The sequence below is a fragment of the Fusarium oxysporum genome, chromosome 4 (genome assembly GCF_000149955.1).
Source record: "Fusarium oxysporum f. sp. lycopersici 4287 chromosome 4, whole genome shotgun sequence".
NCBI lineage: Eukaryota > Fungi > Ascomycota > Sordariomycetes > Hypocreales > Nectriaceae > Fusarium > Fusarium oxysporum.
In genome coordinates this window covers 1,130,932-1,146,354 of record NC_030989.1, presented here as the reverse complement: position 1 = coordinate 1,146,354, position 15,423 = coordinate 1,130,932, and the positions used below count along the sequence as shown (strand labels likewise).

Genomic DNA, 15,423 nt, shown 5'->3' with positions numbered 1-15,423 from the left:
CTATGTGAGATCACGCTGAGACTCGTTGAAGCATCGTATTCATGTTGAGCGAGGAGACTTGCATGTTGTTCAGCAGATTTCGTGAGTCTAGGCTGAGGATAATATAGCAAAAGTTACTGGGAGGAGATGTGAATCGTAAATCTATCTCAGACAGGTATGGCTTATGTTGTGTGTAGAAATGCGAGATGCCGCTGCGGTTGCAACGTAGGACAGGGCCCGCAGTATCGCGCATTCAAGCAGAGAATGCCTTTGAAATTTAGTGGCAAGAGTGATTAGACATGAGCTGTAAAACACAATGCTGTTGACCGAGGCCGGCTGTTAAAACGGCGGTTCTTCATATCAAGGATCAGTTCCGATGAGCGGTTACAGTGTGGAGCTGCTTCGAAGACTTGTATATGAATATGACTGCAAGAACATGAACCACCTGGTGTGTAGCAGTCACCTGAGAAGATATAGGTTTCCTAAGGAACCTACCGACATATACCAGCAACAGATCCAACAATACTCTACCCAGTACCCAAATAGAAAGCCCCTAAGAAATGGCATCAATAATATCAAACAGCCGTTCAATTCCAGCCCCGGCAACTATTGCTATTGTTAAACCTTTTATTAAGTAAGTCGTGACTCAACCTCCAGCTCAGGCAAACACCAAAAGTGTGATGGGATGCCTCAACACCACGTAGTGCAACAAAGAGTCGGTACCACCAAATAACGGCTGTTGCTTCAGCATTCTACCAGTATCCATAGTTACATACACTAATTACTGGATGTTCCCTATTCATCCCTACTGTTGTTGAACCGTTGCCCCTTGAAACCATAGCTCACCAGCTGCTCATCACTGCGACGGTCTGTCACTGTCAACGGACTGACACTTGCAGCCTACCTAACGCAGGGGCCTCTCCTATTGTTTACCTTTGCGTCGAGGTAGAAAAGGAATCATCTCGTCATTTGGGTTTTCCACTTCTCTCTTCTTTCTTCACACACACACTCTCTCATCTTCTCCTCACTGCATCGATCGTGCACCTCACCACTCTCTTGCATTATCCTTTGCACACAGTCACTTGCACTACAACATCTTCAAACATCAAACCTGTGAGTATTCGTTTAACTTTCACATTTGAACTCTGTGTGCCTCTTGAAAGCCTTTTGTACTCATGCTTCTTCAATTCCGCCGCGTCTCTCACTCACGCACCTGGCGCTCTTCTCCCCTCTCCACTACCACGCTCACAGAACACTTGCTAATCTCTTCGATAATTAACAGACACATCACCTTCACGATGGCTGTTCTCAAGCTAAATGCTATCGCCATCATTCTGGCATTCTGTGCTGCCTCTGTCGTCGCAACTAGGGGCGAGACTGCTACTTGTCTGTGTTCGTAACCTCAGTAGCCTCGCGATATTATATTTGCACTAACACCTTTCTAGCTGATCATACCATCACCGAAACTGCTGTGACTGATGCTGGTTATTCAATCTCTGACGGTATGGATGTCTATTACCTTTGCTATGGCGTATGCTGACCGACGATAGGCACTCTCGTCTCTACCATGAACATCTGCACTGTTACCCACGAGACCAAGTGCGATCATGTCGTCTCCGTGCCTTACAGCGTCGAGATGCACCCTTCCTCCGCCGCCGGCATGCCCTCCGCTCCCACCGGAGCTACTGCTCCTGCTGACAGCTCCGCTACCTCCGTCGGTGCCCAGGGTGTCTCCGCTACCACCGAGGCCGGTCCTCCTGCTGAACAGACTGGAGCTCAGTCTACTGGTGCCCCTGGTGCCCCTGTTGTCCCTGTCCCTCCGTCCTCCGGACCCAGCTACGTCCCTGGACCTGGTACTGCCTCCGGCGAGCAGGGTACCAACCCTAGCCCTACCAACTCCGCTGGTGTCGAGAACCCTTCTCCTTCTGCTGTCGTCAGTGCCACCGATGTGCCCGGCGTCCAGACCACCACCGCCGCCTACGGATCCTCCGTCACTGACACCGCTGTCGTTGTGACTGACTCCGAGACCGGGTATGAGACCGCTATCTCTAGCACTGCCACAGACACTTACCCTTCCTCTGCTGAGGAGACCGACGAGAGCACTCCTACTGGCACTCCTGGTGTCACTGCCAGTGCAGCAGCTAAGATGCTTGCTCCTGGTGCTGCACTCAGCATCGCTGGTATGCTCATCGCTGTCATCTTCTAAAACAAAACTTCTAGATCATGCTTCCACATGCATTCATCATACTCACTCTATACTCGGATATATCTTTCACGCTAGAGAGAAACGGATAGTGTTGGATGGTTTGACATGGAAATATCAATGGTCGTTGGTTTAAGAGCCTGCAGCAAGTAGAATGATGGCACGTACAGGATTGTGATGGATTTTCTGGCTTGCCGGAACCGAGTGAGGGACTTAATACGCGCTGTGCTGTACCTAGGTACTCTGAAAAGAACTCGGATTTGCTATCATATGTGTCTTTATTGTACGCCATGAAACTATCCAAACTAGTGTGCTAAGACTGACCTCTCTATGCGCCGTCACTGTATAAACACCCTTGATGTCCTGATATCTTTACTCTTTAACATGACATACAGGGCAGCCCCCTTTCATCTTATCCTTCAGTAATCGCGCTCTCATCACCTTCACGCCTACTGAGTACCGACTTCCCTCCTCTGAGCCATTGCCTAAATCAACATCCACTTTCTTGTTCCCATGCAGCATCTCCAAGAGATGACTCACGTGAAACACATGCCCGCAAGCATATCCAACTAATGTTTCCATCTCGAACTCGGTAAATGGTTCATGACATCTTGCGCAGTGTCCCGGTTTCGGCACTCTGTGATCATGAGCCGTAGATGGGTGAGAAATGTTGGGTTCTGGATTGTCGGGGTCCGTGGAAACATCCTTGACTTGTATATCCACATGTTCCTGTTCCTGAATAACTACTTCAAACTTGATACCCTTACGCTGACCAGCTCGAAGCTCGTTCTGCGCCGTGGCAACCTCACTGCGAAGGACTCGTGCAACGCCCGAGCTAATGCTGTACTGGATCTCGTGTTCCTTCATCATATGCGTAAGCCCTTCCCTGAGACCCTCAATCTCAAGCCCCTCGGGAATTCGCTGCACTACAGTAATTGGGTTGATAGCTGTACCGACTTGCTCAAGCAGACCTCGAATGAAGCTAGGCTTGTCCATGCTGTATTTAAGGAGGTCTTCCCATAGGTCAGGGTCGTCCTGTTCTTTAGCAAACTCGATTGCTTTGTGAACATTCTTTAGACGATCGATGATGAGGTAGAGAGCTCGTTTCATTTGGCCCGTTTTAGAGTATAGAAACACGAGCTCGTCGTAGTATGAGAACGTCTCACACTCTTGAACAGCCTACACTGAGTTAGCAGCCAGAACGCAGTGATGTTTTTTTTACTTTGTGTTACCTTTTCAAATGTATAGGAGACTGAAGTCTTGAGGTATTGCATAAGTAACGCCCGGTCGAAGGTCGCAAACAGATGGACAGCCAAATCCGCGAAGTTGTCAACCAAAGATTGACTGTCCATCACCAGCCGGTCCACATTCTCCCCACTATGTTCCTGAATACCATCGCCCTTCCATAGACCTCGGAAATAGAAGTATATGTACAGGTTGAGCTTCTTGGAGAGAAGTTGCTCCACCACGATATCAGGGCGCAGGAGACCATGCTGAGCCTCATCAACGAGTAGTGTGATGGCTTCTGATGTCGCTTCATCAAGCTCCTCTGCTGTCATTTCATCAACTTTACCTGATGGAACTCTGAGGCCAATGAAGCTTGGAATATCGTCTTCAACAGCTTCTGCAAGGTGGTTGTCTCTAATCAACCTAAAGGCCGAATCCGCATCATGGAGCTTGATGTAGCATTTGAGGGCCTCGCGATGTCGTCCGTTGGCCTCGTGTAACCTTGCCAAGCTCTCTATTACAATCCTCCAGTCCCGCCCCCTTTCCCCTTCATCGATGCTGTCTTCGCGTACGTCTCGATACTTGAGCTGGTTCTCCAGCGCAGTTGTGATTGTTTTTATGTCGAAAAGCTCAGGTGACCAACGATCCAAAAGCTCCCTAAACCTTGGCTTGTCGTTTTGAATATAATGGCCAAGTACAACTTCATAAATAGTCGAAGGAAGGGGCGGATGCATGGGCTCTGTAGGAATGTAGTCCGTGATGGCATCAAATTTTTTCGCACCAGCAAATGTCCAAACCCATTTCTCCCATCTATCAGGCGTCTTGAGTACCTGACCACACACTTTACCAGCAGATGCCCAGTTGTTCTCTTCGATAAGCTCTTGGATCCAGAGTTCTCCGATACGCCTTTTCTCTCGCTCTGCCGAAGAATAAAAATCTCGCAGTTGAGAATCGACAACAGATTCATCATCATTGAATTCGTCACTAGGCTCTTGGTTCAGTGTTGGAGTTGAAGGAGTACCATCATTAGCCCTTTCGTTTAGCGGTGCCATAATCTCTGGATGTTCATCGAGTAACTCCCAGGCACGCTGGTACTGCTGGCGCTCTAGGAGCCATCCCAAATGATCGCTCAGATCTCGTCTGGTCGCGAGGATGCAGTCATACGGACTATGTATGAATATCTTCACGCCTGGCTTGACAAGACCAGAATGGACGGTGGGGGAAAGTCTTTGATTGGTCCCGGGTCGAATTGTCCCTGCCGTACTCCCTATGAGACTAGAATCATCACCGCTCCCTCTGCTGCGAATGCTAGCTCCGGAGCTGAATAGGGAGCGAGGGTTGATGGCCGCATTCCACATATCTGTGCCGATCCCAGCTATCGCCTCCAGAGCGCCCCGAGATGAAGCAATTGCAGACGCAGCATTGCGTGCAGGCAAAACGCCTAAGTGGTAATCACCTGATGACAACCTCTCATAACGACTGACACTCAGACTGTCTTTGTCGGCTTCGGCCTGGGAGTTAAGATCGATAAGACGGAGTTCAGGCGGCTGGTTATTCTGTCGGCGGCGAACACCGCCAGACGGCTCGCTTCCTGTTGAAGGATTGGATTTATGCTTTTTGTCTGGTGAGTTTGAAACCGATCCGGAATCCTCATCCTCGTCCTCGTCTTCAGGCAAGCAATACGCAAGTACTAACAAAAGGTTGTGGGTATATAGCGAAATGCCGGAAATGATGCAATCCATCCGAAGTCTGTTTCAGGTCAGCTTTAACTCAAGGAGGCCATATTCACAGCAAAACCCACATTTTAACAATTTCAGCACGCCCAACAGTCTTCTCGCCAGCGTGCCGGCCAACGCCGACGCCTCCTGGATGAACGTGTATGATCCATATCGTCCCACCCCAACCTACAAGCAACCGTTCGATACTCTTCTTGCCCATTACAGCCTGTTCTCTGAGCTTGTGTGCAGCAGGAGATATTCCTTTATCAACAGTGCTCTGGTCAGATTCATCCACTTCAACAGCTTGTTCATCAATCCATTCGACGCGGCCTTTCCATACACTTGCCATGGTTTCCCATTCATCAGTCTGAGGGCGATCAATGTGCCCAACTCGTTTCCATGCATCTTCTATGTCTGCGCTCTCGAGGTGGAGCTTTGACCGCATAATTTTGATTCCATGTTCGTTGAGCCAGACCACATATTTCCCAGACAAGGACCATTTAATAGTGCTGATAGTTCCTTCGCCAGAGTGTAAGATAGTGTCTTTGCCACTATTGCCGCCAAGTCCCATACTTCCCAGCCAGCCGGAAGCTGTGGCCGCAGCAGTTCCAGTTGTTGTCGAGGTACTGCGACCCGGACCACCTCCGGCGGTAAGAATGAGCTGACCGGCAAGTCCTCCTGACAAATAGGTACGATCTGTCTTGAATTCTGGCGACAGAGCCACAGCTTGAACGGGACGGGCAAAGTTCCGTAGCTGGACATCTTTCATATCAACAAGAGACTGCACACATACATTGCCATCCAAGGAGGAAGTCGCTACATAAATATCGTTAGATGGCGTCCTGGGTATTTGTGACGCTTCGCGAGGTCTTCTGGAAGCCGCCGCCGGAGATGCATCGGCCTGGCGACCAGAAAAGACAGTAGCGTTGCTGGATGTCGTATGCCTTGGCGCTGCCTCTGGCTTCTTCTCGGTTGGCAATGGAGGAGGGTACGGCGATATGGATATAGAGGTAACTGAGGCTGAGTGCGCATGGTATACTCTCATGGATTGGAAGATGGGGAGCTGAACAATGTGCTGGCCCGGAATTAGTGAGAGTCGTGTTGACCGCCAGCCCAAGACTTACGATATTGCCATTATGCGTTCCAACTATCTGGATAGACGTTAGCAAGATGATATGCACCGACACAAACGCAACCTACCATCTTATCTCCCGCGACAAGAAACGCGCTAGTTGCATCGCCGTTTCGATACACTCCGTTAAGGTGTTGAGTTAACCGAGCATATTTAAGTCTTGGTTCCTCATCCTCTTCATCTTCATCATCGTCCTCATCATCTTCGTCGTCCTCGTCATCGTCGTCAGCTTCATCATCATCGTCGTCGTCGTCTTCTTCCTCCTCTTCTCCATTGTTTTCATCGTGTCCCGACTTTCTATCATTGCTTTCCCCATTCTTTACATCTCTGGCTTCGGCACCCCCTTCTTTGCCCGTCGCATCTTTTGATTTGCCATCTTTCTCGTGTGCTACATCGTCGGGAGCTTTGTTTTCTACGGGCGGGAACGTCTCGTTGGCGTCTACTGCTGGCTTATGCTCCGGTTGTTGGGCATCGGTATCGTGCGCCAACTCATGGCTCGGTTGCGGTGACTGCTCCGTCATTGCAATGACAACAATGATATCATTCTGGAAAGCTACAGAACCCAGAAAGAGAGCGTTTGTATGTGCTGGAAAGCTGCTGGGTTGTTTTAGGTAGTTGTTGAGGGCCCTGACCAAAGCTATGACAGCTTCCAAAGGTCCGATGCGCAAAAGGTCGGTAGAGGTACCTTGTACCTTGCAGCTACGTCACGAGGCAGCTTCAAAAGAGCTTTGGTTCTAGACGCGCCAAGAACGATTGAAGGGTATTCGCGCCTAGCCCCACCAACTAACTTAGCACTCATGATAGGTAGGACCAGTACACTTTCGCGGGGCGCAGTGCACCACTGACAGATCCAACATAAAGTAAACAATATCTTGACGCGCAGCAAAACATATTCAACTCTCTCTCAAAGAGACGATCGACCATAATTTTCTGCTCGAGAAACCATTGGTAACTCCTTGAAGGATTGCTTGTTTCTCGACGCGCTGAAGCTGCTTATGGCGGGCATTGAAACATGGCGACGGTGAAGTCCCTGGGGTTGCACCAGCCCTCAGGGCTTCAACATGCCATCAACGAACAATTATTACCGCCGAATCCACCGTCAACGTCGTATACATGGGATATTTCAACAGAGGATCGATTCGATGGGGATCTCGAAGACGAAATCCTTTCGACGGAACACTGCGTCATATGGTGTCGAGGTGGAATATTTCGAAAGACCTTCAGATTCGAACTCGAAAAAGAACCTGTTATACAGGCTCTCCTAGCATACTTCCCGGCTTCCAAAGACGACAAATCTACACAAGAGGAAGAGGCACAATCGGATCAGCAACCGGCTTTGTCTAAAGCGTTGGTTGTCTTCCTCAAGACCCAGGCGCACATATATTTCCTCTCTGGTACCAGTCATATTGTCCACATGCCATTCGAAGTTGAAACCGCATTCGCAGGCCCAGTAGGAGTCATCATTCAACGAAAGCAAAAAGCTGAAAGTGTTGCGCCAATCTCCCTCAAGTTCCCCCGAGTGCCGCCGAATTCCTTCGTCTCTTCGCAGTTGACAGCATTCAATAGCTCTCAACTGACCGCGTTTTCTGTGGAAGGTCTGGGAAAACCGAAAGCACTCCCACTTCGTCTGAGCTCAACTTTAGATAACCTTTGGGAAGCTCCGCTGGAACAACCCGAGTCCCGTTGGCCACGCCTTGTTTCATTGACTGACCCGCTGTTGGAGTTGGGACTGGTCGTCACAAACCAGGAGGCACAAAATGGCAAAAGCTTAAGGCAGACAGCAGCTAAGAAGCTGGCATTTCTCGATTCAGCTGAAGAAGTTCTCCATGTGGAAGAGATCAAAATCCCTGGCGCCTTGACACAAGATTTAAGTCAACCTCTGATCATTGCGGTGACAATCAACCGCGAAACTAGTGAATACACTGTCTGGCGCCTCACGTACCTGCAGCATGAAGACCGTTTTCTTGCTCGGCAGAAAGATGCTAAATCAAAGACTGCCCGGCGTCGTAGCTCCATGCCTCCTGCCTTTGCTAGTACTCCTGGCACACCTGTCCAGCCCAACTTGCGAGAAAGCTTTGGAGCACCTCTTCCAGGAAAGCGGCCGAGAAAGAGTGAGAGGCTGGAAAAGCCCATGATTGACCTTGTCTCATCCTTAGAACAACAAGACAAGGAAGGCAGTGGTGTTGCGCGGAGGAGCTCTCGTAGGGTCAGCTCCATGTTAGCGAGAGCTGACTTGTCTGCGTCGCATGAAAGAGCCATATTACCAGATCAGCCGCTACTATCTAGTCATGTTGGAGCTAGGAGGCATGAATCACAAGGAAGCCATGCACGCCTTAGTGCCAACTATGCCCATCAGATTCATCCTAGTCTGAGCAGTCTGTTAGCGGCACCTTTCTATGAAGGCCTTGACGAAGGGTTTCACAACATGGGTCTAGATGATCATGAGTTTGATGGGCTACAGCATGAAATCCTGTTTACTAAACTTCACAGCGTACCTATGAATAACTCCAATGTTCGATACTCGGATCAGCCAGCCCGCACCCAAACCAAGGTCTTTATCTTGGTGGCCCCTCCGTTCGCCATCGATGGGCATGACCAAAGTCAACTTCTTATTGGTATTCAGGATGCTACCGAGAGACGTCTTCAACTTCTCACATTGGAGCTGGGCATTCAGCGTGGGACTAATATGGGCGCCAAGCCAGGGAAGAAGAACATACCCGACGGTACAACCGTCGTAGCCACTGTTGTTGACAGACGACATGCTCAAAATGTCGTTGACTCTTGCAAGCTAATGGACGGTGACCATTCTGCGATTCTAATCCTGTCGGAATCAATGGATGGCCGGCACGAACTAAGTACTCAGGCCCCGTGGAGTGTCCTTACTAAAATATCGCTTTCACTTCTCTTCGTCGATAACACTAGAAGTTTGCAATATCGTGGCAGAGTTGTGGACCGCGATGTTACACAGAGAAAGTCCGAGGTTATTGACTTCAGTAATGGCAGCATTGTTGGTGTACGGCATCCTCGACAAGGTGGCATTGTTGATGTTGTCGATGCTGAAGGTCGGCTTCATGAGCTCCGTATTCAGCTCGAGCCGAGGTCACCTCACGTTCGAAGAGTCCTAGACGTTTGTCGTAGCATTCTGCCTCATGCACTTGGTGAACACATCTTCGCTGGCTGGCTTCACTGTATGCAATGGATAGGAGGCCATGACGAGACAAGTACTGACATTGAATGGTCTGCGATGACCATCCTCCTTTTATCTTTGTTTCTGAGTCTCGGCCGGACTGACACGAAGCCTTTCCCGAAAACTCGACAACTTCCTCGCAGAAGGAGGCACCCTTCGGGCTCTTTTGGCTCGATCAAAGAATCGGAGGACTGGGGATCCTTGGAAAAAGCCGAGACTTCAAATTCGTTAGGGTGTCCAACGTGGATGATGAACGGAGGTTGGCAGTGGGCGCTGGATGAAGATGGGGATGATTCTGGAGACGAAAACCTATCTACCACTTTCATTTCGAAACATATATCTATGGCCAAAGAGTACATGGTCTCTATACTAGGCGAAACGGCATTCGGAGCCGCTGGTTATATGCCAACCGCACTTGGCAAAAGCATGGAGAGCCGCCGCAAGGTTGCTGTTGATGTGTTTATGGGTTTGCACCTACTTCTCGAGGAAGAAAAGCTTGATATCATGACGCCAGAATTCAGACCTCCTGGCCGTGCTGATCTCCGAGTCATTATGTGTCAAATAGCTCGATGGCTCAAGTGGCCCAGCTTTATTGCTATATACGAGGCGGGCATACAAGAAGACGTCGATCAACGTCATGATTCTGGTATATTCGTGAATCGTCTTTGTGATGCAAAGCTAACCATTGGATCAGATCTCAACCTGAGGCCTGCAATCCCTCAGCCACCTGTACGGCCAGACGTCGTCAACTGGATTCAATCACGACTTACTGGAGAACGGAGGGTTCCTTACATCACCCCAGCGGATGTTTATTATGCTGGCTCTCAATTATCCGAAGCGGAAAAGTCACAGGACAGGCGATGGGAGTCTATTCTCCCTAGAACGCTTATGTTCAAGCAATTTTTCAAATTTATGAAACCAAGCACGAGTGCAGTACAGATGGTGGAAGCTATGAGGGATGCCGGTATTACACCTTTAATTCTTGATACCCTCCCGGAGGCTATTCTTTCACCTTTACGTGATGCCATTTCATTGTGCCAACCGCACCCACCGACCTCCTGGTCTAAGGATCTCCTCGAATTGGTTGACCGCCGGGATATCAGTCTTATTCTCGCCCCTGGGAAGCAACCTAAGCCAAGTGCTTCCAAGATTCTAGTAAGATCTAAACCCCGTCTTCACGGATGATCACTGACAAGCAATAGACACCGACACACAATGCAACTTGGGACTACAAACTGCTTTGTCAGAGTGTCGATGAATCAAACAGTATCGGATACGATGAAGGTGAAGGAACGGAACGTCAAGCCATTATTCGCTCCTTGTTCAAAGAAGATCGCCGCCTCAACGAAGCTCAAGATTTACTTTCCACCCACAAGGCAAGACTGGTTCGACTTGATCCCCACCCAGGCTGGCCAGAGAGCGAATATCTTGAAAAGCAAAAGGAGCTCGTAACAAGAATTGCAACAGGCACTTTGGCAATTCCTGCAGGTCGGGCTTTGCTGTACTACAGTCTTCGCTACCCTCTGATCACGCAGAAATTTCATATTGGTGGATTTAACCTCAATTGCATTGTAAAACCAACAAATACCACGGTGGGTGTGGACAAATCACAGTTCTCAGAAGAGAAGGTTTGCTGGGGCTTCTTTCACCAGGGTGTCGCAGCTGGGTTAGCCATTTCTCCCCAGGCTCAAGGTATCGACACATCATGGATTCTTTACAACAAACCTGGCCAAGATCTCAACAATCGACATGCTGGCTTCCTACTTGCCCTTGGCCTGAACGGCCATCTGAAAGACGTAGCAAAATGGGTTGCGTTCAAATATCTGACGCCAAAACATACAATGACCTCCATCGGGTTACTTCTGGGTCTGGCAGCATCTTACATGGGCACAATGGATTCGCTGATTACTCGTCTACTTTCCGTTCATGCCACAAGGATGTTGCCTCGTGGAGCAGCAGAATTGAATCTGTCCCCTCTGACGCAGACTTCGGGTATAATGGGCATCGGTTTGCTATATGCCAACAGTCAGCATCGGCGAATGAGTGAAATTATGCTCTCTGAGATTGAGCATATTGACGAAGAGGATGAAGAAGAGCCCCTGAGAAGCGAATGCTACCGACTGGCGGCTGGATTTGCTCTTGGATTCATCAACCTGGGCAAAGGCAATGATCTTAAGGGATTGCATGACATGAGACTCACAGAGAAGCTCATTTCTCATGCTACAACAACCAAGAACATTGAAATAGTTCATATTCTGGATCGAGCAGCTGCTGGCGCTGTCATGGCCCTGGCTCTCATTTACATGAAGTCAGAAGATCAGATCGTCGCGCGTAAGATCGACATACCCAACTCAGTCTTGCAATTTGATTACATTCGTCCTGATATTCTTCTCTTGCGGACCTTGACGAAGAACCTGATCATGTGGTCCAAGATTGAGCCGACATTTGCTTGGATTCGTAAGAACCTACCACGTCCTTATCGTTCTCAGTTCAAGCTACAGTCAACGACAAAACTGCAGTCAACTGATATGGCATTCCACAGCATAGTGGCTGGTCTCTGCTTCTCTATTGCACTGCGCTTCTCTGGCAGCGCATCTCCCAAAGTTCGGGATCTTCTACTTTATTATCTGGATCAGTTCATGCGTATTGCACAGATACCATCCACTGCAAGCATGCATCCAAATGGTACTCCACCATATGATGAAGAACTAACACGGACCAATGCACGCATGTGTCAAGACATCGTTGCCATATCTGCATCCATTGTCATGGCCGGAACAGGTGACATTCCTGTTCTACGTCGTCTTCGTGCACTTCATGGTCGCGATGATCCTGAGACACCCTATGGTTCTCATCTTGCGGCTCATCTTGCGATCGGCGCTTTGTTCTTGGGATGCGGGACGGCAACTTTTGGCACCAGCAACCTTGCTATTGCTTCTCTATTGGTTGCATTTTACCCCATTTTCCCTACGAGTGTTATGGACAATCGATCCCATCTCCAAGCTCTTCGCCATTTCTGGGTTCTAGCTACAGAGCAGCGGTGTCTGGTTACAAAAGATGTTCTTACTGGCCAACCGATCACTGTTCCTGTCCAAATCAGGATGCGCAAGAACACCTCTACTGAGCCGGTTCTGAATCGCACGGCTCCTTGCATCCTCCCACCAATAGACCAGATTGCTAGTCTATCAACCACATGTGGACCCCAGTTCTGGGATGTGGAGCTTGACTTCTCTAACCCAGAGGTTAGAGCTGCTTTCCAAGACACCCAGAGCCTGTACCTCCGCAGGCGCCCACCGCGCGAAGGAGCGTTTGCTTCAACCCTGCGGGCACTTGGTAGGGATGAGAAGGGTAAAGACCCTCTGGAATGGGTCTTTGGACTTGAAGGTCTGCGTGGTATCAGTTACGCCGAGCGAGCCGTAGTGCTCGAGCGAGGTGATGACACTCAGCACTCAGGCAGTGCTGTTGATGCCAGACTGGAGATGGCAAAAGGCATTGCCGAAGGCACAGATCGGGAGCGTCTGGAGGGAGCCAGGTTGCTGTTCGAATGGGCTTCTGTACGTGACCGACTACGAGGTACCAACATGTTCGACAGTCAAGAGACCATCACAGAGTCACACGTACGTCGTGAAGTCGAACGGGAAGATGATCAAGATGCTACAGTGGAGGATGAGGGTGTTTGGTGGATGCGAGACAGTGTCATCGAGAACCTGAAAGGCATGGTATGGCTCGCAAGTCGTGAAGGCGAGCATTGACAACTGGCTATAGTGAGGCAACACGCACGTACAGCTTTGGACCAGTATAGTTATGAAAGTGCATACTGTGGATAGGGCATTGTAGAGGAAAGGACCAGATGTGGTTATGAGCTACGAGAGTAACGATAGACAAAAATCTAGCTCGTAATAAGGAGAACTTCATGGCTTTAAACCGTTTATGAGGGTCTTCACAGAAATAATACATCCCAGCTGATGGGAGTGCTTGCTTTCATTTCAACAATCAACTTAAATTCCATTATCCCCCTTGCCTCTTCCCTTTTCCGAGAACGCCATGCAATGCAAACCGCATCACCGGGGATATACAGGGCCTCTAAAACCGCCGCTTCTTCCATTTGGCCCGTGTTTGTCATTTTTGCCTCGCTGCTCTATCATTGTCTCCCCGTCTTATGCTTTGCTATATCCTGCTCATCCTCTGCAAAGATCAGCCTCCTTCTAAACTAAAGGGGCCATATCTTGTTTCTCCTGGTAACGGAGGGCGCAACCCTCTGGTCGAGGTATCTTGCCCCTCGCTTTGAATTGCATTGGCCCTTTTGAGCCGTTGCAAAAAAGAAAACACTCATATAAAAAGATCATTCGCAACTAGCTATGGTCTCTACTTTGAAACAGCAGCGTTGAGGACTTGTGTCCTGAAGAAACCACCCTTAGTCTTCTCAATAACTTGCTGGTAGACGTTGTTAGGAGGGTGGTTCATCACAACGGTGCCATCTTGGCTGTCGATCTTGGCGTCCAATCGAGTCTCACGGATCAGGTTGACAATCCACTTCTCACCATCGTCAGGGTTCAGGCCGAGCTTGGCGCTAAGGTCGCGGATGTTCATTCGGCTGAAGATCTTGCAGTAGCTCTCACAGATGAGGTGTCGGGCAGCATCGACAAATGCATCGGCGGAAGAAGCAAGGAAGAAGTCGCTGCGGCAGACCTCAGCGGCCATGGAGAGGGCCTCACGGGCAGCCTCGAAGTCGTGGGCGATGTAGAGGGCGTTGACAAACTGTGTGATAGGGTCGGTGTACTCATAAGCTTCTTGTCGGACATAACGGATAATGTCCTTGATCTGCTTTTGTTGGATGGAGCTGTTGCGAGCACGGCCACGGCCGGTGATAACGGCGGCGATCAGATATCGCAGGATCCAGGGGCAAGAGGTCTGGATGGTGTTGATGTAAGGTGCGGAGAAGAACATGTCCAAGATAGGTTCCCGAGCACCCTCCCAGTTGAAGAGGGGGAAAAGAGACCAGTGGAGCAACATCGTTCGGTGGTCGAGTTGGGCACGGGGGTTGTTGAAGAGCTTGGAATCAATGTTTTCCCTAACGTTCTTGAGCTCGTCGACAGCAGACTCCCAGTTGGTCTGGAGGATCTCGGAGGCAAGCTTGCCCCAGGTGGCAGCAGAGACCTTATCGTTATCGGTGGACAGGACTCGGAATTGGTAGAGCATATCGGCAGCGGGACCGTATTGCCCGCATCGGAACTGAAACTGACCGAAGTCATAGAGAGCGTTGACCATTTCCATGGTGACCTGGTGAAAAGCCTGTTAGATATCTTTGACCTTGGCGACTAGAGAGCTCTCAGGCTACTTACTCCGTGCTGGTTCTTGAGGAACTCCAAGTTGGCAACCTTGTCACTTCGGAGTCCGTTGACGACCTCGTCCTGGGTCAGGAGATCGGCGATCTTGGCGGTGGCTTGCTCGTAGTTCTCCAGCTGTGAAAGCACCTCCTGTCTCTTCTTGTTGTACTGCTCGGGGGCCTCTGACACACCGTGGAGCTCGCAGTAGAGAGTCGCAACGTAATCGGTCATGTTTGTGTCCTCGAGGAGCTTGATCTTTCCGGAGAGAATCTCCTTTGCCTTGGCATCCTGACCCTGCTCCTCGGCTCTCTCACTCTCGAACTGGATCAGAGGAAAGAGAAGATGTCGGCTCAGGTGCGGCGCAAGGCGGGGCATGATCGACGAGCCGTCGGCCGAGACGGCGTTGAGAACGTCCTCCATAATGGGTGATGTCTTTGAGAAGAGGGAGTCGTTAAAAATCGGTCGGACGAGGGTTCGGTCGGACAGGGCAGAAAAGTGACTCGCCGCAAAGGTCGTGATGATGGGTTTGATGGAGGGGCACGAACACCTCAGATTTTTGGTGAATTTCGCCAATCCACTCCGTGGTGTGGGGTTTCAGCTTATCGCACCGACCGTGAATTTACCGACGATTAGAGATAAGCAGTCATGTG

The 15,423-nt window shown here is 49.8% G+C and overlaps 4 protein-coding genes across 7 annotated transcripts; 2 read left to right on the top strand and 2 right to left on the bottom strand.

The window, feature by feature from the left end:
• Positions 1-1,277: 1,277 nt before the first annotated feature.
• On the top strand, positions 1,278-2,185 carry FOXG_07786 (uncharacterized protein; the record flags this gene model as incomplete). The annotated part of the gene is made up of 3 exons (XM_018386413.1): positions 1,278-1,371; positions 1,425-1,481; positions 1,530-2,185. The coding sequence occupies 3 exons, from the start codon at positions 1,278-1,280 to the stop codon at positions 2,183-2,185; spliced, it is 807 nt and encodes a 268-aa protein (XP_018243582.1).
• Positions 2,186-2,375: 190 nt separating this feature from the next.
• FOXG_07785 (uncharacterized protein) lies at positions 2,376-6,985 on the bottom strand. 2 transcript variants are annotated; one of them, XM_018386411.1, is made up of 5 exons: positions 6,328-6,985; positions 6,252-6,278; positions 5,211-6,202; positions 3,415-5,158; positions 2,376-3,361 (listed from the first exon to the last, which is right to left on the bottom strand). In XM_018386411.1, exons 1-5 carry the CDS (start codon positions 6,778-6,780, stop codon positions 2,555-2,557), a joined length of 4,023 nt encoding a protein of 1,340 aa, XP_018243580.1. In that variant the 5' UTR covers positions 6,781-6,985; the 3' UTR covers positions 2,376-2,554. The 2 variants fall into 2 exon arrangements, with proteins under 2 accessions (XP_018243580.1, XP_018243581.1); XM_018386412.1 differs by having other exon boundaries at positions 6,252-6,274.
• Positions 6,986-7,039: 54 nt separating this feature from the next.
• Positions 7,040-13,455, top strand: FOXG_07784 (anaphase-promoting complex subunit 1). 3 transcript variants are annotated; one of them, XM_018386410.1, is made up of 4 exons: positions 7,040-7,063; positions 7,121-10,092; positions 10,141-10,601; positions 10,649-13,455. In XM_018386410.1, exons 2-4 carry the CDS (start codon positions 7,272-7,274, stop codon positions 13,196-13,198), a joined length of 5,832 nt encoding a protein of 1,943 aa, XP_018243579.1. In that variant the 5' UTR covers positions 7,040-7,063; positions 7,121-7,271; the 3' UTR covers positions 13,199-13,455. The 3 variants fall into 3 exon arrangements, with proteins under 3 accessions (XP_018243579.1, XP_018243578.1, XP_018243577.1); XM_018386409.1 differs by lacking the exon at positions 7,040-7,063 and having other exon boundaries at positions 7,068-10,092; XM_018386408.1 differs by lacking the exon at positions 7,040-7,063 and having other exon boundaries at positions 7,095-10,601.
• Positions 10,662-15,362, bottom strand: FOXG_07783 (eukaryotic translation initiation factor 3 subunit E). The gene is made up of 2 exons (XM_018386407.1): positions 14,789-15,362; positions 10,662-14,726 (listed from the first exon to the last, which is right to left on the bottom strand). The coding sequence occupies exons 1-2, from the start codon at positions 15,191-15,193 to the stop codon at positions 13,812-13,814; spliced, it is 1,320 nt and encodes a 439-aa protein (XP_018243576.1). The 5' UTR covers positions 15,194-15,362; the 3' UTR covers positions 10,662-13,811.
• Between the last annotated feature and the right edge of the window lie 61 nt (positions 15,363-15,423).

Coding starts and splice junctions, on each gene's coding strand:
- FOXG_07783 (XM_018386407.1), bottom strand. CDS start 15,193: ATGGAGGACGTTCTCAACGCCGTCTCGGCCGACGGCTCGTCGATCATG. Junction 14,727..14,788: donor TCCTCAAGAACCAGCACGGA/GTAAGTAGCCTG, acceptor GCTTTTCACCAG/GTCACCATGGAAATGGTCAA.
- FOXG_07785 (XM_018386411.1), bottom strand. CDS start 6,780: ATGACGGAGCAGTCACCGCAACCGAGCCATGAGTTGGCGCACGATACC. Junction 5,159..5,210: donor CGTGCTGAAATTGTTAAAAT/GTGGGTTTTGCT, acceptor GACCTGAAACAG/ACTTCGGATGGATTGCATCA. Junction 3,362..3,414: donor TCTCCTATACATTTGAAAAG/GTAACACAAAGT, acceptor AACTCAGTGTAG/GCTGTTCAAGAGTGTGAGAC.
- FOXG_07784 (XM_018386408.1), top strand. CDS start 7,272: ATGGCGACGGTGAAGTCCCTGGGGTTGCACCAGCCCTCAGGGCTTCAA. Junction 10,602..10,648: donor CAAGTGCTTCCAAGATTCTA/GTAAGATCTAAA, acceptor GACAAGCAATAG/ACACCGACACACAATGCAAC.